Below are 27,943 nucleotides of genomic sequence, written 5' to 3' on the forward strand. Positions count from 1 at the left end.
ACTTAGTATCGGTAACGGTATCAAATCCACGTGTCACAAATTGAACGAGAGGTCTTTTAACCAAATTTAGTCGATTTATTAACCAATTGTTATATCAAATTATCTTCTATAAGTAGATTATAGACCTAGTCAGGATCCTTAGTTTATTCTAAATTGAGATGGCGAGATTTCGAAGCTAATCAATACTTACGAGTCCGTAGAAATACCGTTCGTGAATTCCCGCCATTTTTACACGATAGCATAAGCTTAGTGTAGTATACTGCATAATATAATATTGTCAATTAATCAGTAAATCTATTAATCTTGATAAACTTTATTGTCAATTAAATTGTATTTTTAACTCTATAAATATATATAACGACTTAATCGTAACAAATAATTAATACATAACTATAGTGGTACACGTGATACGGAAGTTGTATAAAGGGAACGCTAGATACCAAAAAAAAAAAAAAAAAAATATATATATATAACATAACTGTTTTGGGATATAACTTAAGGATTTAATTTTTGTTTTAAATTTTATTGAATTAAATTGGAATCATGACTCTGACCAGAGCAGCAAAGCAAAAGGCTCAAGCTAATGGGAGTGCTGTGGTTCAGGGGAGAACTGAGGGGGGCAGTTGCCCTCTGAATCACAGTCTATTAAAATGCACTGTTTGCTTGATGTTTGCGGAGCAGTCGGGTACGGGACATGATACTGCCAAGGGGGATGTCTTTGTGTGTGCACGATGTAAGGAGTGCAAGGAAATCAGGCGACAACTCAGCGTTATGAGCCTTTATGAGACCTTGAAGGACAGGGTGGATGCCCTCGAAGGAAATAAATTGAGGGGCCCATCAAGCTCTCAGCTACCCACATCAACGCCAGAGCTTGCACTTGGTCATCAGGCAACCCAGGGGCAGCCCCTAGGCAGAATGCGCTGGTCCCACAGGAACTAGTAGTTGTTGGTGACTCTATTGTCAGGGAAACGGGGAACATGCTTTGTAAAAAGGATAGGTGGAATAGGACCAGGGTATGTCTGCCAGGGGCAAAGGTTGATGACGTTGTAGAGCGGATATCATCTTTTAAGGGCACAAAAGGTGATATAGTTGTACACGTTGGCACTAATGATATTAAGAGTAGGAGACCGGCGGAATTACTTAGCAAGTACAGGTCACTGTTGAAAAAAAGCCGTGAATTAGGGTTGAACTTGAAAGGGTCTGCAATTCTGCCCAGACACGATAGGAGGGAGTATATGATGAGAGCCTTGTCGATCAATTCGGCCCTGGAGGGATTGTGCAAGGCTCAAGGGGTAGAATTTTTTTCAGCCTGGACTGTACTTGTTAACAGGAGAGATTGCTTCTACAGGGATGGGATACACTTAAATAGAAAGGGGGCAAGAATTTTTGCTGATGCTGTCGAGGCAGTGTTAGGTGGGTCGGAAAACTGCTAGTTGGGGGGGATACAAGGACTAATAGATTAACAGTAGCCACTGGCAGAGGTGGAAGTGATTCTTGCACTGCTTCTATTCAAATGAGCAGAAGTCTGAAAAACAAGATGCAGGATATTTCAGAGACTGCTGGTAGTCATTGCATTACAAGTAAACACATGGGTTGTGTTAGGGTAGCTAAGAATAGAAACAGGTGCATGTATACCTGCGTGTATACCAATGCTAGGAGTTTGGTAAATAAATTTGATGAATTTGAGGTATTGCTCAAAACATCAAAGGCAGATATTGTTGGGATATCAGAGACGTGGTGTCACACAGATATAAGTAATGCGGAACTGGAATTTGGGGAATACAATGTATATAGAAAGGATAGACAGGACAGGAGGGGAGGAGGGGTTATGCTATTAATTAAGAAACACATAAAGTCAAAGGAAGTGAAGCCAGTTGACATCGATGGACAGGGCAGTGTCGAGTCAGTTTGGTGTGACATAAGCATAGGGAAATCAAAATTGAGAGTAGGAGTGTGCTATAGGCCTAATGACTCTGATGAGTATAATAATATATTGTACAGGGAAATAGAGTGGGCCAGTAAATCAGAGAGTCTTATAATGGGGGATTTTAATTTCCCAGATATTGACTGGAATTTGTGGGTTGGTCACTCGCACACTAGCAAGGCTTTTGTGGATTTATTGGATGATTGTTTTCTACATCAGCATGTTCGTGAGGCAACAAGAGGGAGCAATACTCTTGATCTGATTATCAGTAGTGATTCTTCATGCATTAAGAACCTGCAGATAAATGAACCACTAGGTGGCAGTGATCACAGTGTGCTGAAGTGGGATTTACTCAAGGAGGTAACTACCATCAGAGGTAAAGGGAAGGGTTTTTGTTTTCGTAAAGGCGACTATGATGGTCTGAGACAGTATTTAAATTCTATACAGTGGGACCAACTGATGATGTTACCAACAGCAAACTCAAAATGGGAAGCATTCAAGGAACTAATCTTGGTGGCTACCAGGCTTTACATACCAACTAAGAAATATTGTTCAAGGTTTAGGCCTAAATGGTTGTCAGATGGACTAATGAGACATATGGCAGAGAAGAAAAATGCATGGGATACATACAAATTAATGGGTGACATGGAAGCCTATGATAGATATAAGTTGGTCTGTAACCAAGTCACAAAGGAGATTAGGCAGGCAAAGGCAGACTACGAAAAATCCTTGGCAAAGGATGCAAAGAAAAACAGAAAGGAGTTCTTTACATACTTGAACTCGAGAAGGAAAGGGATGAATCAGATTGGTCCACTGGATATTGATGGTTCAACAGTTGAGGATCCTGCTCAGGTGGCTAACAATCTAAACGAGTATTTTGCATCTACATTCACGCATGAGGAGTTATTCAGGAAGGAGAATGATGTAGGTAAAGTAAACATTGGCAGTGAGCTGGATGATTTTGTAATAACTGAGAGGAAAGTGGAGGAGAGATTGTTGAGGATAAACATAAAAAAGGCACCTGGGGTGGATGGGATCTATCCAGTTATATTAAAGGAGGCAGCAAAGGAAGTATGCAAACCGCTAGCCATAATTATGAGAGCTTCTTTGGACTCAGGGGAGGTACCCATAGACTGGAGATGTGCAAATGTAACCCCAATTCACAAAGGAGGATCAAAGGCTGACACAAGTAATTATAGATCTGTTAGTTTAACTTCTGTTCCAGGTAAATTAATGGAGGCACTGGTTAAAGAAGCACTGCAGGATCATCTAGACAAGAATTCAGTTATAGCTCAGACGCAGCATGGTTTTGTTAAGGGCAGGTCTTGCCTGACCAATTTGATTGGATACTATGATGTAGTCACAAAAGAACTGGATGCAGGGAATAACTTTGATATTATATATTTGGATCTTAGAAAGGCTTTTGATACTGTTGCACATGGAAGACTGCTGCACAAATTGGAGCAGTGTGGCATTGGAGGCAAATTGCTGCTATGGATAAGGGGATGGTTGAGTGGCAGAAGACAGAGTGGTAATCAATGGACACTGCTCAACGTGGACTAATGTTATTAGTGGAGTTCCTCAAGGTTCAGTGTTGGGTCCATTGTTGTTTTCGGTGTTTATGAATGATATTGATGATGGGATATCAAGTTTAATGTCTAAGTTTGCAGATGATACAAAGGTTGGCAGGGTCGTTAAGGACACTACTGATGCTATGCTGCTGCAACAGGATCTGGAAAGGTTGAACAGATGGGCTGAGAGGTGGCAAATGAAGTTTAACATTGACAAATGTAAAGTACTACATATGGGTAACAGTAACCCCAGAGCAATGTATCAACTCTGCGGTACTACACTGACAGTGGTGGAGAATGAAAAGGACCTGGGGGTAATTGTGCAGGCAGATATGAAGTTCTCTGAGCAGTGCAGACGAGCTGCAAGAGTAGCTCATGGTGTCTTGTCAATGATATACAGGAATTTTTCTAGCAGGGATAAGGAGGTGATTATTCCCTTGTATAAGGCAATGGTTAGGCCACATCTTGAGTACTGTATACAGGTCTGGAGGCCTCATTTCAAGAAGGATGTAGAGCTGCTGGAACGGGTACAGAGAAGGGCAACAAGATTAGTAAATGGAACAAAGGGTTGCTCTTACGAAGAAAGGCTTAAGTTTTGCAAATTACAGAGTCTGGAGACTAGGCACCGGCGAGGTGATCTGATAGAGGTGTATAAGGCTTTGAATGGTTTGAGCATGCTCAATGCCAATGGGATTCTTCATCTTTCTCAGAATAATCACCTCAGAGGGCATAAATTCAAATTGAGGAAGGACGGATGTCGGATAGATGTGCAGAAATTTGCCTTTGGCCAGCGGGTGGTTGGTTGGTGGAACCGACTTCCATCACTTGTTGTTGAAGTTGATAGCCTAAACAAATTTAAAGCTCAACTGGACAGGTATTTCGAACGAACGGAGGGGTGAAATGGGAGAGGGTTTTTTTTTTTTTTTTTTTTTTTTGGCTGATGCTGAATAAGCTTGCTTTCTTGCATCATATGCCTCTACTAATGCTAATGCTAATGCTAACTCGTTGTGAAGGTATTCACAATATGAGTTATAACTTAAAACGATGCTATTGCACTTACTATATACATAGTCTCTACATCTTTCTTAAAATGAGGCCTCCAGACCTGAATACAGTACTTAGGGTGTGGCCTGACCATTGCCTTATACAAGGGGATAATCACTTCCTTATCCCTGGTAGCAAAGTTCATGTATTTCACTGACAAGATCCCATGGGCTTTTCTGGCAGCCTGTCTGCACTGCTCTGAAAGCTTCATATCTGCCTGCACAATTACCCCCAGGTCCTTTTCATTCTCTACCAGTGTCAGTAGTGTAGTACCAGACAGTTGACATGTTACTCTGGGGTTACTGCTTCCCATATGCAGTATTTTACATTTGTCAATGTTAAACTTCAGTTGCCACCTCTCAGCATATCTGCTCAGAGTTTCTAAATCCTCTTGCAGAAGTGTACTGTCATTAACAACCCTGCCGACCTTCGCATTGTCTGCAAACTTGGACATTAAGCCTGATATACCTTCATGAATATCATTAATAAATACAGAAAACAACAATGAACCCTGGGGGACTCTACTAATAACATTAGTCCACGAAGAGCAGTGTCCATTGAAGACACTCTCTGTCTTCTCCTACTCAACCATCCCTTTATCCATAGCAGCAACTTGCCTACAATGCCACACTGCTCCAATTTGTGCAGCAGTTATAGTGATATTTCACATAATGTGAAATTGGCATCATCACGGGGTGTTGTATTTGAATTAATTGGTACTTTTTAAAATATATATTATTTGGTATTTTGATTAATTGGCATTTTTCTAAATTATTTTAGGAGTAAACCCCTTCTGCAACACCCTTTGTCAATTTATTCCCTCTTCCTTCTTTTGTTGCTGTAGTTATGTGCTGCTTTACTTTCTATTTCTTACTTTATTTCTATCTGACTGAAAAATTATCCCCAGTTCATTTTCATTTTCCATTACCCCGAGTGTACTACCACACAGTTGGTACATTATTCTGGGATTACTGCTACCAATATGCAGTATTTTGCATTTGTTAATATTTAACTTTAATTGTCATTTCTCAGTCCATCTGCCTAATTTTTCTAGATCTTTGCAGCAGCATACCTTCCTTACTGTCATTAATCACTCTGCCAACCTTTGTACCACCTGCAAACTTAGACATTCAATCTGATATTCATCAATATCATTAATAAATACAGAAAACCACAATGGGCCCAGCACCGAGCCCTGTGGAACTCTGCTAATAACATAAGTTCACGAGGCGCAGTGTTAACTGATAACCACTCTGTCTTCTCCCACTCAATCATTTCTTTATCCATAGCAGTAACTTGCCCTTAAAATGCCACACTGCTTCAAATACAAACACATGACATTGAAATTATTTTTTTGCACCTGTTCTTTTGTCATTGCATCAAAATATCCAATCCAATTGGCTAGGCAAGATCTCTCCTTAATTAACCCATGCTGTAACTGAAGTATAACTGCACTCCTGTCTAGGTAGTCCTGCATGACTTCTTTAATGAGCGACTCCATTATTTTCTCTGGAACAGAAGTTAATCTACAGGTCTAATTACTCATGTCACCCTTTGATCGCTCTTTGTGAACGGGAGATACATGATATCCATGGGGATGACCTTAACATATTTTAGCCTAATTTAATCTTGAGCAGTGTAAGCATAAATTAAAAAATATCCAAAAAATGTAAAAACAAAAGTTTTTTTTTTTTTTTATAAATTACAATAAGGCAGAATTCTAACCTTTCATGCTTTCCTTCTTGAGCTGATATCAACAACTCCTGAATTTTCTTTGTAATTTGTTCTGTTTTTCTGATGACTTCTTCCTGAGTGGGCAATTTTTCACTTACAGGAAGTGTGGCATGATGTGCAAGAGGATAGTATGAGAAAGAGGTTTCAGATGGCGGACTCACTGAGCTGCTACGACTTTGCTGACATGAACTAAAATTGTAAATGGAACATTATCCTCAATTTGCTTAAAGGATGGAAAGGGAAAGAAAGAAAGAAAGAAAAAAATATTTTCATTATTGATAATACTAATATCAGTATAAGAACTTCTGCCTAGAACAAAGCGATTAGTAATAATAGACATACATACATACAAACGGGTGACACTTTAATCTAGCAGTATTAAGGAAACTGTTTTTTAAGTTATGTACCCTGTTTGACCTTCTGATCCTCATATTTCTTTAAGTAAGTCCTGAAGCAGACTTTCAAAGATTCTACACATTTCTAGTTTGAGAACTGGAGGGTATTGCTACCACTCTCATAGATCAACTGGATTCAGAAAGAAAAACCAGTTCACTGCATATAATTAACAATGGGTTTATTAAAGTTTGAAGTCTAAAAACATTAACACAAATATACAGAATATATATTTCAGTTAAATATTTTTCAATTCTGTACATTAGAGTGAAAAGAAGTAATCAAAATTTTGGTGTTATTTATTAGCACTCTGGACTTTCACTCTAGTGCTGAAAGGAGTTATATATTTATATCTTAGGTTCTTCACTACTTTTGTCTTCATTCAGCAAAATTTCTACACATGAACCTACAATCCCACTACAAGGAAACCTTAACAGGCTGAAGAGTAAAATAATATATTCAAATATGATGCTCTATTCTTGGTGCAATGCTCAAGGGTGGCACAACTGCATTTGTTATTACAGTACAATATATACAAAGCTATATAACATGCACACATGCCAATTGCATGAAAACACAAAGAAATTTAATTCTAAGAAAAATTTATCAATATCTACAGAGCAAAGCACAAAATTTTGATACATTTAAATGTTTCCTAAAAACACATTTATTTATTGTTACCAATTTTATGAATTTTCATGCTCACATTCTTATTTATCACATGTCCTTCATTTTGATGAAAAGTTCCTGAAAGCATACCAAAGATTGCAATAACACAAATGAGTCTGTCAATTTCATGACACAATTGAACAATTATGAATTTAGTCCACGAGTGTAGCCAGGTTCCTGCAGAACAAATTTTCTTTCAAAAAACCACCACAAGGAAAATTACATTGGTTCAAGACTGAACTCAAAGGCAGCAAAATACCCAGAGTGGTGATCAGGATAATGGTATGGTAATATATATATATATATCCAATATTTTAAATTAAATAATTTAGCAATGCCTGTGCCGCTATCTATTTTCCTTTTTTCTTCTATATAAGCTGATTCAGCTTACAGTATGTCAGTGGTGTGGCTCTGCTCTAGAGTGCTGTCTGTTCTATAATTTATTTTTCGCTGCATAAGGACCACCGGCGTGCAAATCCTCTGCATTGGTGGATCGATCGGAGAAGGGAGGGTGAATTGGTACTTCGATCTTTTCACCACGGCGACGATTTGTATAGCGATTGAAATGCAGCGATTCCATGACCATTATTGGCCTCGTGATCCTCTGTCGATATGGGGCATGATGGTCAGTCTATTTTATTTTGATTTTGTTATCATTTGGTAGTTCCTTTAACCCCCTTTTGGTGATATTTCAGGTTTTTCGGAACTGGTACCTCTCGGGGGGGTACCTCTAAATTAATATGTAATTGGCATTATCCTAAATTTTGTATAGTTTTTGTTAATTGGATTTAAAGTTCGAAATTATACAAGGGTTTCTGGGCTACTAATTATATCTATTCTTTCTTTTCGTTCGTTTGTTTATTTGGGTTATTTTTATGTTAATTTTCGCTCTACAGTTTTTGCCATACTACTGCCTTATGTTTTATTTTATTTAATTTAAAATATTGGATGTATTTCAGCTTCATATGGAGGAATTGCATGTCGCTGCCTCTAATGAATGCTTAATTATTTATTTATTCACTTTATTATAATTTAACTTATGTTAATATTTAATATAATTCAATGATAGTATATATATATATATATTTTTTTTTTTTTTTTCTGTAAACCCCAAACATGAGAGGTATTAGAACCTATAGTACTTACTACCGTGATTGGGTTGGAGATTGAGAAGACGAAAGAAGATATTTGTTGACATTGGACTTCTGTAGACTGTAATTTTCAGGAAATACGTATGAAGGAAGGTTGTTCCAGAAAACGGCAGTTGAATGAATAAACGAGGAAGATGAAAAGTTGGTTCTGTGAGTTTGAAGTTGGACAGTAAATGGATGATGGCTGGTGGCAGCACGTGTTCGGATTATACTGAAAGAGAGCGCGGGAATTATAGAAGCCAATTCAGAAGAACAGTGCCCATGGAAATATCTGTAGAAGAAGCATGCAGCAGAAACAGTACATCTATGAGACAGTGAGTGGAGAGACTCTGTTAGAGATGAATCATTAATTAACCCAACTGCTGCCCTCTTCTGAATGGAATCAAGAAGCCTTAGAGTGGGGGCACCACCCCAGATGTGGGAACAATATTCCATGGCAGGGCGGATTTGCGATTTATACAGAGTGAGCAGCTGTTTGGAAGAAAAGTAATGGCGAGAGCGAAAGAGAAAACCAAGTTTTTTAGATGCAGAGGAAGCAATATTTGTAATGTGCTTATACCAAGAGAGATTAGAAGTCAGGGTAATCCCCAAAAGAGATGTATCATTTTGCCTAGAAATCGGAGTGTCACTAAAGATAAGCATAGGAGCAGAAGAATCCTTTTTGCGAGATATAAGACAAGACTGAGTTTTAGAAGGGTTGAAATCAACTAAGTTGTCTTTGCCCCACTGGAGAATTACCCGAAGATCGGCATTTAAGGCGGCAAAGAATAGGAGTAAGTTCAGGAGCACAGTTTTTGAGAACAAGTGGAGAAATACCATCGGGACCTGGAGCTTTCTTAGCATCAAGATTCATCAAAATCCTTCTGACATACTTTTGACGGAAGACGACAAGAGGCATGGAATGGAGCGTGTTCGGAAGTGTTTTACCAAGATCATTAATACATGAGTTGGAAGAAAAATGGAATGCTAGCAGGTCAGCTTTATCCTTGGCTGAAGTGACAACAGAACCATCTGGTTTAGACAGAGGTGGGAGCACAGATGGGCAAAAGTTGCGGCCAATATCTTTGGCAAGAGACCAGAATGCTCCGCTACCATTACGGCAAGAAGCAAGTTTTCTACTCTTAGCCTGTTCAAACTCTAGTTTGGACTGATTAATAACTGCTTTACAATTGTTGCGAGCTTTGGTGTAGGCAGAAAATGAAACTGAAGAATTAGAAACAAGCCAATTACGATATGCAACATTCTTCTCTTGAAGAGCTTTAGCACATTTATGGGAAAACCAAGGTTTAGATAAAGGATGAGATTTTAAAGTGGAGCGTGGGAAAAAGGATTCCTTTCCTGCAAGAATAATTTCACTGACACGATCTGAGCAAACGTTGACATCAGAAGTTTTGAAACAGTAATCCGACCAAGGAAAAGAAGAAAAGAAATCTCGCAGGTCATCCCATTTTGCATTCTTGTAATGCCAAACAACACAAGGTTGGGAATAGCCATGAGATAAGGGCTCCATTGGAGAAGAGACAATCACCAAGTTAGGTGATTGTGTAGGAGCCAGTACAGCCAGTACAGTTCAGCGCTGACTGTGCAGCATAAAAATAGTGTTGCCAGGGCACTTTTGGGTAGGGTTAGGACACATTGTAGTACTTCTGAGGAGAGAGAGAAAGAAATTGAGCAAGTTAGGACGGACCTTATAAAATGCAGTCCCCCCCCCAGAGGGTCACTGATAAATATAGTAGAGACGTGCAGTCCAATCATAAAACAACACTGTCCGTTCCAGTCACCACAGCTTATATTCCCTACTATCCGGGCTTATCAGATCGTACTTCAAGGATGCTTCGTGACTTTCAGGCACGCTGTGTGCAACTTCCGGGCCGGAGGTTGCACATGGTAGTGTCACAGGTCAAAGACCCCATTGCTAGGGACTCTAGTAGTGGGTTTATATATGAGATCGGATGACAGGATTGTGGGGAGTGTTATGTGGGAGAGACAGAATGGCTACTAAAAGACCATCTGGGGGAACACATGAGAGCCATACAGACCGAAGAGTTCAATAAGTCCGCGATTGCTGAACATTATTGGGAAAAACAACACCAAGTCTCTCCCCGACAATGCTGTCATACTTGACTGGATGCACGGGTTCTGTGACCGTAAGTGATTGGAGAATTTGTGGATTGGCTCGTCCGAAAACAGCAGCATGAATAGGGATAGGGGTGTTCGGCTCCACCCCATCTTGGAAGCTGTAGTCCTTGCAAGAGATGAGTGCTTCTCGTTTCCACATTCTCGAGCCACTTCCGGTTCTGGTGCACATGAAAGTAATACTGAACATGCACCTGGTCAGCCACGTGTGCCGTGAACCTGATATTAAAGGATGTGTTGCCCAAGTAGCATTGTAGTTGAGAAAGGAGGCGGACGCCCCCGAAAGCTACAATCATTGTTTTATCGCTTTTAATTTTCATATTTTATTGTATTTTAACATTTTCGTAATATATTTTATTCTATTTTATAGTGAATCAGTTTTGTAAATATTATTTTACAGTATCCACTGTATCACTTGGTACATTTTATCATATTTATATTTTTACAGTATTAAACTATTTTAATCAAAACGGTTGGTGTATTTATTTAAATTTGTGATATGAACTATTCTCCCAACCTTAGAGGCCGTTTTGAGGATATCTTGAATATTAGTTTTAGACTTAAAGGCTCTTTTTCTTTGGTTTATAAAAGTTGGACAATCTACTAGTAAATGGCACTGATTATACTGAGACGGTTCTTCGGCTCTAAGTAGATAGGAATGAGTAAGATACGAGCGTCCTATCCTTAACCTGGCAAGGGTTACTACTTCTTTTCGGTACAGAAGTTAAACTAACAGGTCTGTAATTATTTGTGTCACTCTTTGAACTCCCTTTGGGAATTTGGGATACATTTGCACATCTCCAGTCCAAGGGGACTTCCCCTGACTCTAAGGATGCTCTCATAATTAGGGCTAAGGGTTTGCTTACTTCCTTTGCTGCATCATTTCATTATAACTGGATAGAATCCAGTTATAATGAAATGATGTTTAACTATTTATGTTTAACTTCAACAATTTTTATGTTTAACTTCAACAATTTCTCCTCCACTTTGCTCTCAGTTATTACAAAATCACTTAACTCCCTGTTAGAGTTTGATGAACTAATAGCATTCCCCTCCTTGAATAGCTCTTCATGTGTGAATGTAGATGCAAAATACTTATTCAGTTTATCAACTACTCGAGCAGGATCATGACGGATGTTCCACTATACATTGAACTGCTTATTGTTCAAATACTCCATGTCTCATTCACAGTCACTATATGATTCAAGAGGTCATTTTCTCCTTTACATTGTGTTATAAAAACAATTCCATTTGTAAACTTTTTTTCCTTGTTGAGAAAATTGAAAATTAATTTTTGTCTTGGATGATGGCCACATCATTACCTACTATACACTGATATGCCTCGATGGCATTGTCTGCCAAGACAATGTTTTTTTCTGTGACAACTGTGTAAGTTTGTCCTGGGCAAAGGTTATACTCCAAAGTTTTATTTCTATCATTGTAAACAATCTGTCCACTTATACAGCAGTGGGCACAACATACAGTTGTTAATATACATATTTTTCACACATTAGAGAATTTCTGATTGTGAAATTAACAAGTAATAATTAACTTGTGCTAACTTGGACATACCCAACACAGCACTCTGCATGCTGTCACACAGGAGAATTGGCATGCCCTATTGTTTGGAAGAAGCATTAATATCAATCTCATTTGACCCATCCTCATATAGTACGTAAAATGAAAGCAATACACATTATAAAGGGTGGGAATCTGATCATGAAACTCCTGCTAATAATATTTAAAAAAAAAAAAAAAAAATATATATATATATAAGTCGAATAACAACTGGACGAACAAGATGAACTGCCTCTTTCACAACTGAAAAACTTTTGGACATTATTAGTATCGTCCGGAAGCATTAGCATTAGCAGAGGCATTTGATGCAAGAAAGCAAAGCTTATGCAGCATCAGCCAAAAAAAAAAAAAAATAAAATAACCACTTCCACTTCACCCCTCTGTTCGTTCAAAATATCTGTCCAGCTGAGCCTTAAACTTATTTAGGCTATCAACTTCCACGACAAGGGATGGAAGTCTGTTCAACCAACCAACCACTCGCTGGCTAAAGGCAAATTTCCGCACGTCTATCCTACATCTATCTTTCCTCAATTTGAATTTATGCCCTCTCAGGTGATTATTCTGAGCGAGAGAAAGAATCCCATCAGCATTGAGCATGCTCAAACCATTCAAGGCTTTATACACCTCTATCAGATCACCTCGCTGGTGCCTAGTCCCCAGACACCGTAATTAGCAAAACTTAAGCCTTTCTTCGTAAGAGCACCCCTTTGTTCCATTCACTAATCTTGTTGCCCTTCTCTGTACTCGTTCCAGCAGCTCTACATCCTTCTTGAAATGAGAAGCTAGAAAAATTCCTATATATCATTGACAATACACCATGAACTACTCTTGCAGCCCGTCTGCACTGCTCAGAGAACTTCATATCTGCTTGCACAACCACCCCCAGGTCCCTTTCATTCTCTACCACTGTCAGTGTAGTACCACAGAGTTAATACGTTGCTCTGGGGTTGCTGTTTCCCATGTGTAGTACTTTACATTTGTCAATGTTAAACTTCATTTGCCACCTCTCAGCCCATCTGCTCAACCTTTCCACCTGTTGCAGCAGCATAGTGTCAGTAGTGTCCTTGACAACCCTGCCTACCTTTGTATCGTCTGCAAACTTCGACATTAAGCTTGATATACCATCATCAATATCATTTATGAATACAGAAAACAATAATGGACCCAACACTGAGCCCTGAGGGACTCCACTAATAACATTAGTCCACGATGAATAGTGTCCATTGATTACCACTCTCTGTCTTCTCCCCCTCAGCCACCCCTTTATCCACAGCAGCAATTTGCCTCCAATGTCACACTGCTCCAATTTGTGCAGCAATCTTCCATGTGCAACAGTATCAAAAGCCTTTCTAAGATCCAAGTATATAATATCAAAATTATTCCCTGCATCCAGTTCCTTTGTGACTGCATCATAGTATCCAATCAAATTGGTCAGGCAAGACTTCCCCTTAACAAAACCATGCTGTGTCCGAGCTATAACTGAAGTCTTGTCCAAATGAACCTGCAGTGCTTCTTTAACTAGTGCCTCCATTAATTTTCCTGGAACAGAAGTTAAACTCACAGGTCTATAATTGCTTGTGTCAGCCTTTGATCCTCCTTAATGAATTGGGGTCACATTTGCACATTTCCAGTCTGCGGGTACCTCCCCTGAGTCCAAGGAAGCTCTCATAATTATGGCTAAGGGTTTGCTTACTTCCTCTGCTGCCTCCTTTAATATAACTGGATAGATCCCATCCACCCCGGGTGCCTTTCTTGTGTTTATCTTCAACAGTTTCTCCTCCACTTTACTCTCAGTTATTACAAGATTCTCTAGCTTACTGCTAGAGTTGAATACACCTCTGGCTTTCCCCTCACTAAATAACTCCTCATGTGTGAATGTCGATTCCTGCTAGAACAAAATATTCATTTAGTTTGTTAGCTACCTGAGCAGGATCATCAACAGTTAACTCATCGATATCAAGTGGACCAATCTGATTCATCCCCTTCCTTCTAGAGTTTACATAAGTAAAGAACTCTTTGCTGTTTTTCTTTGCATCCCTTGCCAAAGATTTCTCGTACTCTGCCTTCGCCTGCCTAACCTCCTTTGTAACTTGGTTACAGATCAACTTGTATCTATCATAGGCTCCTGTGTCATGTGTTAATTTGTATGTATCCCATGCATGTTTCTTCTCTGCCATATGATTCATCAGTTCATCTGACATCTATTTAGGCCTAAACCTTGAACAATATTTCTTAGTTGGTATGTAAAGCCTAGTAGCTTCCAAGATAAGTTCTTTGAATGCTTCCCATTTTGCATTTGCTGTTGGTAACATCATCAGTTGATCCCACTGTATAGAATTTAAATACTGTCTCAGTCCATCTTAGTCGCCTTTACGAAAGCAATAACCCTTCCCTTTACCACTAATGGTAGTTACCTCTTTGAGTAAATCACACTTCAGCACACTGTGATCACTGCCACCTAGTGGTTCATTTATCTGCAGATTCTTAATGCATGAAGAATCACTGCTGATAATCAAATCAAGAGTATTCCCCCCTCTAGTTGCCTCCCAAACATGCTGATGTAGAAAACAATCATCCAATAAATCCACAAAAGCCTTGCTAGTGTGTGAGTGACCAGCCCCCAAACTCCAGTCAATATCTGGTAAATTAAAATCTCCCATTATAAGACTCGCTGATTTACTGGCCCACTCTATTTCCCTGTAGTTTCTTATTATACTCATCAGAGTCATTAGGCCTATAGCACACTCCTACTCTCAATTTTGATCTCCCAATGCTTATGTCACACCAAACTGACTCGACACTACACTGTCCAGCGATGTCCACTGGCTTTACTTCCTTGGATTTTATGTATTTCTTAACTAATAGCATAACCCCTTCTCCCTTCCTATCCAGTCTATCCTTTCTGTTGATGTTGTACTCCCCAAATTCCAGTTCTGCATTCCTTATATCTGTGTGACACCAAGTCTCTGATATCCCAACAATATCTGCCTTTGATGTTTTGAGCAATACCTCAAATTCATCAAATTTATTTACTAAACTCCTAGCATTGGTGTACACGCAAGTATACATGCACCTTTTTCTATTCTTAGCTACCCTAACACAACCCATGTGTTTACTTGTACCGCAATGACTCCCAGCAGTCTCTGAAATATCCTGAATCTTGTTTTTCAGGCTTCTGCTCATTCCAATAGAAGCAGTGCAAGAATCACTTCCACCTCTGCCAGTGGCTACTGTTAATCTATTAGTCCTTGTATCCCCCCCAACTAGCAGTTTTCCGACCCACCTAAAACTGCCTCGACAGCATCAGCAAAAATTCTTGCACCCTTTCTATTTAAGTGTATCCCATCCCTGTAGAAGCAATCTCTCCTGTTAACAAGTACAGTCCAGGCTGAAAAAAATTCTACCCCTTGAGCCCTGCACAATCTTTCCAGGGCCGAATTGATCGACAAGGCTCTCATCATATACTCCCTCCTATCGTGTCTGGGCAGAATTGCAGACACTTTCAAATTCAACCCTATTTCATGGCTTTTTTTCAACAGTGACCTGTACTTGTTAAGCAATTCTGCCTGTCTCCTACTCTTGATATCATTAGTGCCAACGTGTACAACTATATCACCTTTTGTGCCCTTAAAAGATGATATCTGCTCTACAACGTCATCAACCTTTGCCCCTGGCAGACATACCCTGGTCCTGTTCAACCTATCCTTTTTACAAAGCATGTTCCCTGTTTCCCTGACAATAGAGTCACCAACAACTACTAGTTCCTTTGGGCCCAGCGCATTCTGCCTTGTGGGTTGCCACTGTGTTTCACGATGACCAAGTGCAAGCTCTGGCGTTGATGTGGGCAGCTGAGAGCTTGATGGGCCCTCACTTTAGTTCCTTCGAGGGCATCCACCCTGTCCTTCAAGCTCTCATATAGGCCCATAAGAACACTGAGTTGTTGAAACATTGAAAATGAAATAACACTGGATAGTTATATTTATGTAGATCAAGATCTGACTATAACAGAACATCCAAATGAAGATGAAATACTGCTGAAAAGTGTTAGACGCAACCATGGTCACGAAGAAATTAACGATGATGCTGAAGACGCATCAGAACAACCCGTAGAAAAGCCAACTTGCGAAGAAGTGATTCACGCTTTTAAAATGGTTCATATGGGTCTACAGTTTTGTGAAAACATTCCTGATAATGTTTTTAATGCTCTGAACAAATGTGAGGTTTTCTTTGAGAATCAGACATTTTTTAATTGTACTGTGCAAACGAAAATTACAGATTTTTTTAAATTTATGATACTTACTGGTGAAAATTGTGTAAACGTAATATAAATAAGTGTTTTTGAAATAAAATACATTAAAAATAAATGTAGATTCGTTTTCATTTTCTAATTAGATGATTTCTAATAAAAAAGATATTCTCTGTATAACGAAATTCCTCTATAACTAATTTTTTCTGGATTTATCGAATTCGTTATAGGGAAGTTCGACTGTATTTGAATAATGTTTGAAATAGTTGAAAACTGAATATTTCATAATAAAAAATAATAAAATAAAAAGGTAAAGAGGAAGCAAAAAGCATATTCATCTACATGATGCTTGAAATATAAAAATAAATTAGAACAAGAATTAAAAATAATGGCATGGCAAGACAGAAGAGCGAAAAGAGTCAAAATTAAACATAACGATCAAACCAACAGGGAGGGAAGAGAGGGGTAACAAGAGTAAAAATATTGCAGAAGGAACTTTTTAAGATAATTTAGAACATTTAAATGTAAAGATAATAAAATAATAATCCTTTAAATTTCGAATGCCAATTAAATAGAAATTTAATGGCGCCCTACAATCACATGTTCACTATTTTCACAAAGTGTACCTAGTAAAATGAATGGCTGGTTAATATGTATAGATCAATATCAAATACATTTTATGCAAAAATGTCTTGCAAGTTTCAAACCTAACCACAATTTATCCTACAGGCCTTTAATCTTATCAATCACCGTGGTCTTCAGGAAAGTAACCCACACAACTGTTAACATCCTGTTGTATTTTACATGGCCTTCTTTTAACTGAACTTGCCCATTTTCTTGTGATAACTTCTAGTCTGTTGGCTTATAAATTTCAAGGCTCCTTTTTTGAACGAAGCACATCTTTTGCAACAATATAGTTTTTTTGTTGAAATAATAATAATTTTGACATACCTATTGCAGCTGATATTGGCAGAGGTATTATCATATTCTCCACTGTTCCTGGAAGAATGGCTGGAGTGTGTGTGCCCCTAGTAAAAATAAAATGCACAATTTTTTATTTATTAATCATGTTTGGAAGGAATTTGATATGTTTTAGCATAAGACTTTATTAACATACCTTATACTCAAGTGTAAGCAACATTATCAAATAAAGAAAAAATCAGAATGTTCTAACTACAAAATGAATAACAGAACTTTTACACCACTTTTTTTTATTCAATTAATTTACTACGAAATAAATGATAAAAATACACAGAGTATTTAAATATCCTGGCTGAATAAGAATAACTATCCTAATCCACTAGGATTCCATCACTGGGCGAAAATGAAACTAAACTAAACTAAACTAAAGAAAAGGATTGTGAAATAAAAAGAACCACAATCATTTCTAAAAAAAAAACAAAAAAAAACTTAAGAATAAATACAGTGAACCTCAATATACCATACCTGTTTTTTTTTTCCAATAAAAAAAGAGAAAGGGAACAAAAAAAAAGCAGTTTATGGAAAAATACAATCACAACAGATATTGGAAGATATGACCTTACCTCCTCAATATGGCAGAATTTATTAGAGAAACAATTTTTTTTTTTTTTTTTTTTGCTTTTATGATTTAGGGTGTCATGGCATGAGTGGAGTATAAAGAGTGGAGAGGAAAGTTCTGATGAGTGGAGTGGTAGAATTTTGTATTACCAAACTACCATTATTGTAAAATTCAGTTTTAATACCAATTTTAACCTATGCTGCATGCATCTGGTATTAAAGAGCTGCTCTGTTAACTATCCAATCTATACTTACTACAATTCAAAAATAATTTTTTAGCTTTACTTCAAGCATGTAGAACAGTTTCATCTCCTGCTTTAAAGGTAATAGCAGGTACTCAACTGTTAGACCTTCGTGTAATCCATAAAAGTATATGTTATCATATTAGAAAAGGAATTTCATTAAGTATCAGGAATATTACTATTAATAATTTTTAAAAAAGAAACATTGTGATCTATTAATTAAAAACTGGCAAGAATGTTCAAATTCAAATATAAAAGGAACAGCAACTAAAAATTTTATTCCAAAAGTATAATTTACTATCAATAAAGCTCAAAAATGGTTTAGTCCAGGCTTGTACAAATGTCATATATATTGCACTAATGATATCAAGAGTAGGAGACCGGCAGAATTACTTAACAAGTAAAGGTCACTGTTGATAAAAAGCCGTGAATTAGGGTTGAATTTGAAAGTGTCTGCAATTCTACACAGACACAATAGGAGAGAGTATATGATGAGAGCCTTGTCGATCAATTCGGCCCTGGAAAGATTGTGCAAGGCTCAAGGGGTAAAATTTTTTTCAGCCTGGACTGTACTTGTTAACAGGAGAGACTGCTTCTACAGGGATGGGATACACTTAAATAGAAAGGGTGCAAGAATATTTGCTGATGATGTTAAGGCAGTGTTAGGTGGGTCAGAAAACTGCTAACTTGGGGGGATACAAAGACTAATAGATTAACAGTAGCCACTGGCAGAGGTGAAATTTATTCTTGAACTGCTTCTATTGGAATGAGCAGAAGCCTGAAAAACAAGATGCAGGATATTTCAGAGACTGCTGGGAGTCATTACAGTACAAGTAAATACATGGTTTGTGTTAGGGTAGCTAAGAATAGAAACAGGTGCATGTATATTTGCGTGTACACCAATGCTAGGAGTTTGGTAAATAAATTTGATGAATTTGAGGTATTGGTCAAAGCATCAAAGGCAGATATTGTTGGGATATCAGAGACGTGGTGTCACACAGATATCAGGAATGCAGAACTGGAATTTGGAGAGTACGTCTACAGAAAGGATAGACAGGATTGGAAGGGGAGGAGGGTTATGCTATTAGTTAAGAAACACAAAATCCAAAGAAGTGAAGCCAGTTGACATCGTTGGATAGTGCAGTGTCGAGTCAGTTTGGTGTGACATAAGCATTGGGAGATCAAAATTGAGAGTAGGAGTGTGCTATAGGCCTAATGACTCTGATGAGTATAATAAGAAACTGTACAGGGAAATAGAGTGGGCCAGTATATCAGAGAGTCTTATAATGGGGGATTTTAATTTCCCAGATATTGACTGGAATTTGTGGGTTGGTCACTCACACACTATCAAGGCTTTTGTGGATTTATTGGATGATTGTTTTCTACATCAGCATGTTCGGAAGGGCAACAAGGAATACTCTTGATTTGATTATCAGCAGTGATTCTTCATGCATTAAGAATCTGCAGATAAAGGAACCACTAGATGGCAGTGATCACAGTGTGCTGAAGTGGGATTTACTCAAAGAGGTAACTACCATCAGGGGTAAAGGGAAGGGTTTTTGCTTTCGTAAAGGCGACTACGATGGACTGAGACAGTATTTAAATTCTATACAGTGGGACCAACTGAAAATGTTACCAACAGCAAATTCAAAATGGGAAGCATTCAAAGAACTTATCTTGGAAGCTACTAGGCTCTACATATCAACTAAGAAATATTGTTCAAGGTCTAGGCCTAAATGGATGTCAGATGAACTAATGAGACATATGACAGAGAAGAAAAATGCATGGGATACATATAAATTAACACGTGACACAGAAGCCTATGATAGATACAAGTTGATCTGTAACCAAGTTACAAAGGAGGTTAGGCAGGCAAAGGCAGATTACGAGAAATCTTTGGCAAGGGATGCAAAGAAAAACAGCAAAGAGTTCTTTACTTATGTAAACTCCAGAAGGAAGGGGATGAATCAGATTGGTCCACTTGATATCAATGGGTCAACTGATGATTATCCTGCTCAGGTAGTTAAATTAAATGAATATTTTGCATCGACATTCACACATGAGGAGTTATTCAGCGAGGGGAATACCAGAGGTGTATTCAACTCTGGCAGTAAGCTAGAGAATCTTGTAATAACTGAGAGTAAAGTGGAGGAGAAATTGTTGAAGATAAACACAAGAAAGGCACCTGGGGTGGATGGGATCTATCCAGTTATATTGAAGGAGGCAGCAAAGGAAGTAAGCAAACCCTTAGCCATAATTATGAGAGCTTCCTTGGACTCAGGGGAGGTACCCACAGACTGGAGATGTGCAAATGTGACCAAAATTCACAAAGGAGGATCAAAGGCCGACACAAGTAATTATAGACCTGTGAGTTTAACTTCTGTTCCAGGGAAATTAATGGAGGCACTGCAGGATCAACTATACAAGACTTCAGTTATAGCTCAGACACAGCATGGGTTTGTTAAGGGGAAGCCTTGTCTGACCAATTTGATTGGATACTATAATGTAGTCACAAAGGAACTAGATGCAAAGAATAATTTTGATATCATATATTTGGATATTAGAAAGGCTTTTGATATTGTTGCACATGGAAGGCTGCTGCACAAATTGGAGCAGTGTGGTATTGCAGGCAAATTGTTGCTATGGATAAAGGGATGGTTGAGTGGAAGAAGATAGAGAGTGGTAATCAATGGACACTGCTCTTCTTGGACTAATGTTATTAATAGAGTCTCTCAGGGTTCAGTGTTTGGTCCATTGTTGTTTTCTGTATTCATTAATGATATTGATGATGGTATATCAGGCTTAATGTCTAAGTTTGCAGATGATAAGAAGGTCGGCAGGGTTGTTAATGACACTAATGACAGTACGCTGCAACAGGATCTAGAAAAGTTGAGCAGATGGGCTGAGAGGTGGCAACTGAAGTTTAACATTGACAAATGTAAAGTATTGCATATGGAAAGCAGTAACCACAGAGTAACGTATCAACTGTGTGGTACTACACTGACAGTGGTAGAGAGTGAAAGCCCCTTAGGGTAATTGTGCAGGGAGATATGAAGTTTTCTGAATAGTGCAGATGGTCTGCAAGAGTAACACATGATGTCTTGTAAATGATATACAGGAATCTCTAGCACAGATAAGGAGATGATTATCCCCTTGTATAAGGCAATGGTCAGGCCACACCTTGAGGCCTGATCATTGCTTCCAGGTGTGGAGGTAATGACCTGTATACAGGTCTGGAGGCCTCATTTTAAGAAGGATATCTGTTGAAACGAGTACAGAGAAGGGCAACAAGATTAGTGAATGGAACAAAGGGTTGCTCTTACGAAGAAAGGCTTAAGTTTTGCAGATTACAGTGTTTGGAGACTAGGCACCTGCGAGGTGATCTGATTGAGGAGTATAAAGCCTTGAATGGTTTTGAGAGCATGCTCAATGCTGATGGGATTCTTCCTCTTGCTCAGAATAATCGCCTGAGAGGGCATAAATTCAATATTGAGGAAAGACAGTTGTAAGATAGATGTACGGAAGTTTGCGTTTAGCCAGCGTGTGGTTGATTGCCGGAACAAACTTCCATCTGTCGTTACAGAAGTTGATAGCTTAAATAGATTCAAGGCAGAACTAGACAAACATTTGGAGTGAGATCAGATTTTTTTTTTTGGCTAATGTTATATAAGCTTGCTTTCTTTCAACATGTGCCTTTGCTAATACTAATACTCAGGACTCGAACAAAATCCAATCTTACATCCATCATAAACCTGGAAACGTCAGTATGCTTCTGCATTATAACAACTATCACCCGTTCACCTACAAAAGGTGTATTATCTTTAATCAATTTGTCAATGCCTATAAATATTCAATGACGAAATGTGCTTTAGACTCAGAAATACAAATATTAACCAGCAGATTATTAAACAGGGGTTACTCCTTGCTACAATAAACCGAATTAGGGTACAAGCTAAGGACAGGATATAAAAAACTACGCCAACCACCAATAGTAATATCAAAAAATACTTTATTTCTGTCCCATACGTTGAACAGTGGCACAAACAACTTAACATATTCTTTAAAGATACCGAATTTAAAATTGTGGCCAGGCCAATACGTAAATAACACACTATACTGAACAATCGCTTAGTCTTTTCTTTGTTCGTAAGACAAATAAATGAATTGGTATACGTTTCTTGTGGTGATTTCGACTTGTCTTATCAGGGTACTATGGGGCTTCCTCTGAATTTTCGTGTTAATCAACACGTGGCCTCAGTTCGTTTTTCTTGTTCAGAGAAGCGTCAGAATTAGCCTTTCATGCTGTTAATGAAAAACGTACTTTTTTATTTAACGAGGTAATTGAATAAATAGTATTTAGTACCGTGTATAGGTTAGAGGCTAAGAAGATGAAAGAAGATATTTGTTGACATTAGACTTCAACTTCTGTAGACTATAATTTTCAATAAATATTATGAAGGAAGGTTGTACCAGAAAACAGCAGCTGAATGAATACAAGAGGAAGATGAAAAGTTGGTTCTGTGAGTTTGAAGTTGGACAGTAAATGGATGTTGGCTGGTGGCAGCACGCGTTCGGACTGTTTTGAAAGAGAGAGAGTCGGAATTATTGAAGCCAATTCAGAAGAATAGTGCTTGTGGAAGTATCTGTAGAAAACGTGTGCAGCAGAAACAGTATGTCTATGAGACAGAGAGTGGAGAGATGAGTCATTAATTAATGTAACTGCCTTCTTCTGAATGGAATCTAGAAGACTGAGAAAGGTTTTGGGGGCACCGCTCCAGATGTGGGAACAATATTCCATGGAAGGGCATATTTGCGATTTGTGCACAGTGAACTGTGTACAATTCGCAAAGCTGTTTGGAAGAAAAGTTAACGCCGAGAGCGAAAGAGAAAACCAAGTTTTTTAGATGCAGAGGAAGCAATATTTGTAATGTGCTTGTGCTAAAAGAGATTAGAAGTCAGGGTAATCCCCAAAAGAGATATATCATTTTGCCTAGAAATTGGAGTGTCACCAAAGATAAGCATAGGAGCAGAAGAATCCTTTTTGCAAGATATGAGACAAGACAGTTTTAGAAGGATTGAAATCAACTAAGCTGTCTTTGCCCCACTGGAGAATTACCTGGAGATCAGCATTTAAGGAATTGGTAGCAGATATTTGAGAAGCTGAAGCTGATTGAGCAGGGCAAGGTTTCTCAAAATGGAAAGTGGAATGAATGTGCTATCATCGGCAAAACTATGGATAGGATTTCCAGTCAGTGGAAGAAGGTCATTAATATACAAGAGGAAAAGTGTGGGGGAAAGAACAGAACCTTGGGGGACACTATCATTAGTTGAGAAGTTAGAAGATGATGGTAGCCATCTACCATCACCCTCAGTAAGGTGTCAGAGAGAAAACTGGATAACCAATCACAAAAAACAGTTGGAAAACCATAAGATGAAAGCTTGTTTAGAATACCTTTATGCCAAATACGATTAAAAGCCTTTGAGATGCCAAGAGAAACTGCTTGTGTTTCGCCAAACTTTTCCATTGAATTTGCTACTTTTCTTTGCATTCTTAATTAAAGTCTTATGATAATTTGTCTTAGCTTGCTTAATCTTCTTTAATGACATGATTGTAAACAGCAAATCCTTGGAAGAAAATAATAAACATCCCTAGTAGCTCCTGTGTGCAAGTCCTGAAATAATGCACCTAGGATACTGGAGGTGAAAACCCAGGTGTGAACCAATGCAAGCAGGTGTCAAGGTGTGGCACCCAAACCACATGCTTATGATAATCTATGTGAGATTTCTGTGTGATTCCTATGAAATTCCTCTGTGTGACTAAGCAATACTAGGTGATGGACCAGTATTGCTTAGTCACACAGAGGTGATGGACCAGTGCAATACCACCAATTTGCTTACTGAATGCTTGAAGTGATGAAACCCATGTTAGGCTCCAGAGCAAAGCTCTGGCAACTCCAATCTCTTCCATCATGCAGTTTGACTGATGTCTTTTGAGGTGTAATGGGCATCATGGTGAGAACCAATCTTCCTTATATTTTGAGGATTACAGCTCTAGAACAATGTTGACAGGCTGGCCACTAGATAGTCCACCAGGCAGGACTTATTGGCAACTCTTTAGGGGGCTTCCAGATCAGCTAGTGTATAATCTTGCCTGTACTCTGCAAGATAGTGACTGGAGGGAGTCCAAGTAGTGTCTATGCAGGGAGCATTGTTGAGGCCACATTATGTCAAGGAGCTGGGCACATTCTTGCCATGTGTACAATATACACAAGAATTTCATTACTTCATACAGCATGTCCTCCCAACCTTTTCTTACCACTGAATACATCATGAATTATCAAACTAATAGAACAAACTAATCTGCAAAATGGACATCATAGAGAATACACCTCTCTCTTCTCCATTCATTTCACAAATATACGTTATCTCAGTTCTAATCTCAATGATGTCAATTTCCACTTGCAGTCTGCCAAACCCCATGTACTCTTTCTGACAGAATCCTAATTATCAGTTGAATCAACCACTGTTCATCTCAGTTTTCTGAATTATTTGTTGTATAATTCCTTTTGCTTCAAAGATGGTACTTGTGTTAACTCTGATATTTCCATCAGTGACTTTGTAACTTATCGTCTGTTTTCGAGGAGATTCCGAAGACATTCTCTCTCTCTCTCTCTATATATATATACACACACTATTCTGTAAAATTCATCTGCTTCCTGTGTCGATCTCCCAATTCCCTGGAACTCTTTGACTTCCTTTCTTGAGGCCAACTTTCCTAAGAGTGAGGTAATTTCTCTTGGTGATTTTAAGGTTCACAACTCCGACTGGCTTCTGTTTTCTAGTCACATGGACTCAGATGGTTGAGATGATCAGGCTCTTGCACGGTTGTTCAGCTACTAACCAGAATACCAATCCTAAGCATGCAAATAACACTTGATCTCTTTTTCACAAACAACCCTTCCAAGGGTTGTTTGTGAAACTTGATGGTCTTTTCTCAAATGGAGCCTTTCCTTTATTACCACTTTCAAGCTCATATTGTTTGACATTATAAGAATGGGATCAACTGTGAGATTTATATTCTTTTTCTTGGTTGAATTACTGTTTTAAATCTTCTGATATCAATGTTTGCTCAGATTGTTTCAGTGAAATTATTCTTATAGGAATGAACTCCTTTACCACACACTCCATATTAAATTATCACATATTAAATTAATATATCCATATTATATTAAATTCTTGTCTTTTATTTAAACCTCAGTTTTCCAATAAATGGGTTTGTTCAAAATAAGAATTTTGAGTATCGCAATTGGCTTGCATCTAAATCTCCAAGTTCATTTTCTGCCTACACCAAAGCACGCATAAACTGTAAAGCAGTTATTAATTAGTCTCAGATTTTGAAAGGCTGACAATAGAAAATTTGCTCTTCTTTCAATTGCCACTTGAAATAGCTTTGGCAAGAGACCAGAATGCTATTGGCTACAACTTTTTCCCAACTCTGTTAAAATCCAATGGTTCGATTGCCACCTAACTAAAGATAACAGTTGCGTGTTAGCATGCTACTTTTCTTCTAACTCTGGTATTAATGATCTCGGTAAACCATTAACCAAAACTCAGTAAACCATTCACACAGTAGATTTTGTAGATTTATTGTATGATTAATTATAGTAGTGGCATATGATGCAAGAAAGCAAGCTTATGCAGCATCAGTCAAAAAAAAAAAAAAACACCACACTTCTCATTTCACCTATCCCTTTGCTCCAAAAGTTTGTCCAGCTCTTCCTTGAATCTATTCTGCAACTGTCTTTCCTCAATTTGAATTCATGCCCCAAAAGTGTGTAATCTGAACAAGAGGAAGAATTCCGTCATCTTGCTCAAACCATTAAAAGCCTTATACACCTCAATCAGATCACGTCACAGGTGCCTAGTCTCCAAATGCTGCAATTTAAAGAACTTAAGCCTTCCTTGGTAAGAGTACCTCTTTGTTCCACTCACCAATATCGTTGCCCTTCTCTGTACTCATTCCAGCAGCTTTACATCCTTCTTAAATTGAAGACCTGTGCAGTACTCAAGGTATGGTCTGACCACTGCCTTATACAAGGGGATAATCACTTCCTTATCCCTGGTAGCAAAGTTCATGTATTTCACTGACAAGACCCCATGGGCTTTTCTGGCAGCCTGTCTGCACTGCTCTGAAAGCTTCATATCCGACTGCACAATTACCCTCAGGTCTTTCTTATTCTCCACTACCCTGAGTGTAGTACCACACAGCTGGTAGGTTACTCTGGGGTTACTACTATCCATATGCAATACTTTGTATTTGCCAATGTCAAACTTCAGTTGCCACCTCTCAGCCCATCTGCCCAACTTGACTTTTTTTTGTCCAACCTGATTGTTTCCAACACTAGCAAGTTAGAGATGCAACAAGAGAAAGCAATACTCTTGATCTGATTATCAGCAGTGACCTTTTGTGCAATAATGCAGGGTTTTAAGTAAATCCCACATGTGGGATTTACTTAAAGATATAACTACTGTCAAGGGTAAGGACTGTTGCTTTCAAAAGGGTGACTAGAGTGGTCTCAGAGAGTTTTTAAATTCTATGCAGTGAGGACCAACTGATGACATTACCAACAGCAAAATATTACTCAAGGAAATACTTTAATAGTTTTTATCTGACATCCATTTAGGCCTTGAAATACTATTCAAGGCTTAGTCCTAAATGGAGAAGTCAGATGAACTGATTGGATTTGTGGCAGAGAAGAAAGATGCACTGGATGCATATAAAGTATCACTAGATGCAATCAAGTTACAAAGGAGGTTAAGTATGCTAAGACAGAATACAATGTCACTGGCAAAGACAAGCAGCAAAGACTATTTATATTAACAGTAGAAGAAAGAGTTATACCACATTGGTCCACATGATGTTGATGGTCTAACAGTTGATGATCCTGCTCAGGTTGCAGACAAACTGAATAGGTACATTGCATCTACATGGAAACAAAAATTCTTTAGGGAATGGGATGTGAGAAGTTTATCAAACTCTAACAGAGAGCTAAATGATTTTGTAAAACTGAGAGGAAAGCGGAAGAGAAATTATTGAAGCTAAAGATAAAAAAAGGTGCCTAGTGTAGATGGTATCTATATATATTAAGGGAGGCACAGCAAAGGAAGTAAGCAAATCCTTAATCATAATTATGAGAGAATCTCTCAAAATGAGATGCAATGGATTCAGGGGAGGTCCTTAGGGACTGGAGATTTTTTTTTTTTTTTTATGAAATCCCCAAACACGAAAGGTATCAAAACCTATAGTACTTAGTACCGTGCATGGGTTGAAGGAGAAGTATGAGGGGAGGGGGATGCCGGAAACTTTGCTCTAGAGACTAAACATGGGTTTCACCATGTGTGAATGTATCCCCAATTCACAAAGTAGAATCAAAAGGTGACATAAGTAATCACAGACATGTTAGTGTAACTTCTGTTCCAGGGAAAATAATGGAGTCACTGGTTAAAAAGGTAAATCAAGGCCATCTAGACAGGAATGCAATTATATTGCTGTCACAAGAAGGATTTGTAGAATGGCAGTCTTGTCTGACCAATCTGATTGGATACCATGATGCAGTAACAAAGGAACTGGAAGAAAAATAAATTTTGGTCGCATACACTTGAATTTTAGTATTTGTAAAATAAGAGAAGTTTACCTCAATATAATACGTAGAACA

The 27,943-nt window shown here is 38.3% G+C and overlaps 1 protein-coding gene across 2 annotated transcripts in view; it reads right to left on the reverse strand.

Annotated features, from left to right (window-relative positions):
* Git (ARF GTPase-activating protein GIT1) overlaps window positions 1-27,943 on the reverse strand; it is a 421,403-nt gene that overhangs the window by 92,244 nt on the left and 301,216 nt on the right. For both annotated transcript variants that reach the window (XM_090369031.1, XM_090369030.1), the window contains 2 exons: window positions 17,398-17,474; window positions 6,265-6,462 (listed from right to left, as the gene is read on the reverse strand). In XM_090369031.1, coding sequence (XP_090225157.1) covers window positions 6,265-6,462; window positions 17,398-17,474 — 275 coding nt within the window. The remainder of the gene's footprint in view (window positions 1-6,264; window positions 6,463-17,397; window positions 17,475-27,943) is intronic.

This window comes from Mastigoproctus giganteus, chromosome 2, assembly GCF_048544385.1.
Source record: "Mastigoproctus giganteus isolate SK-2022 chromosome 2, ASM4854438v1, whole genome shotgun sequence".
NCBI lineage: Eukaryota > Metazoa > Arthropoda > Arachnida > Uropygi > Thelyphonidae > Mastigoproctus > Mastigoproctus giganteus.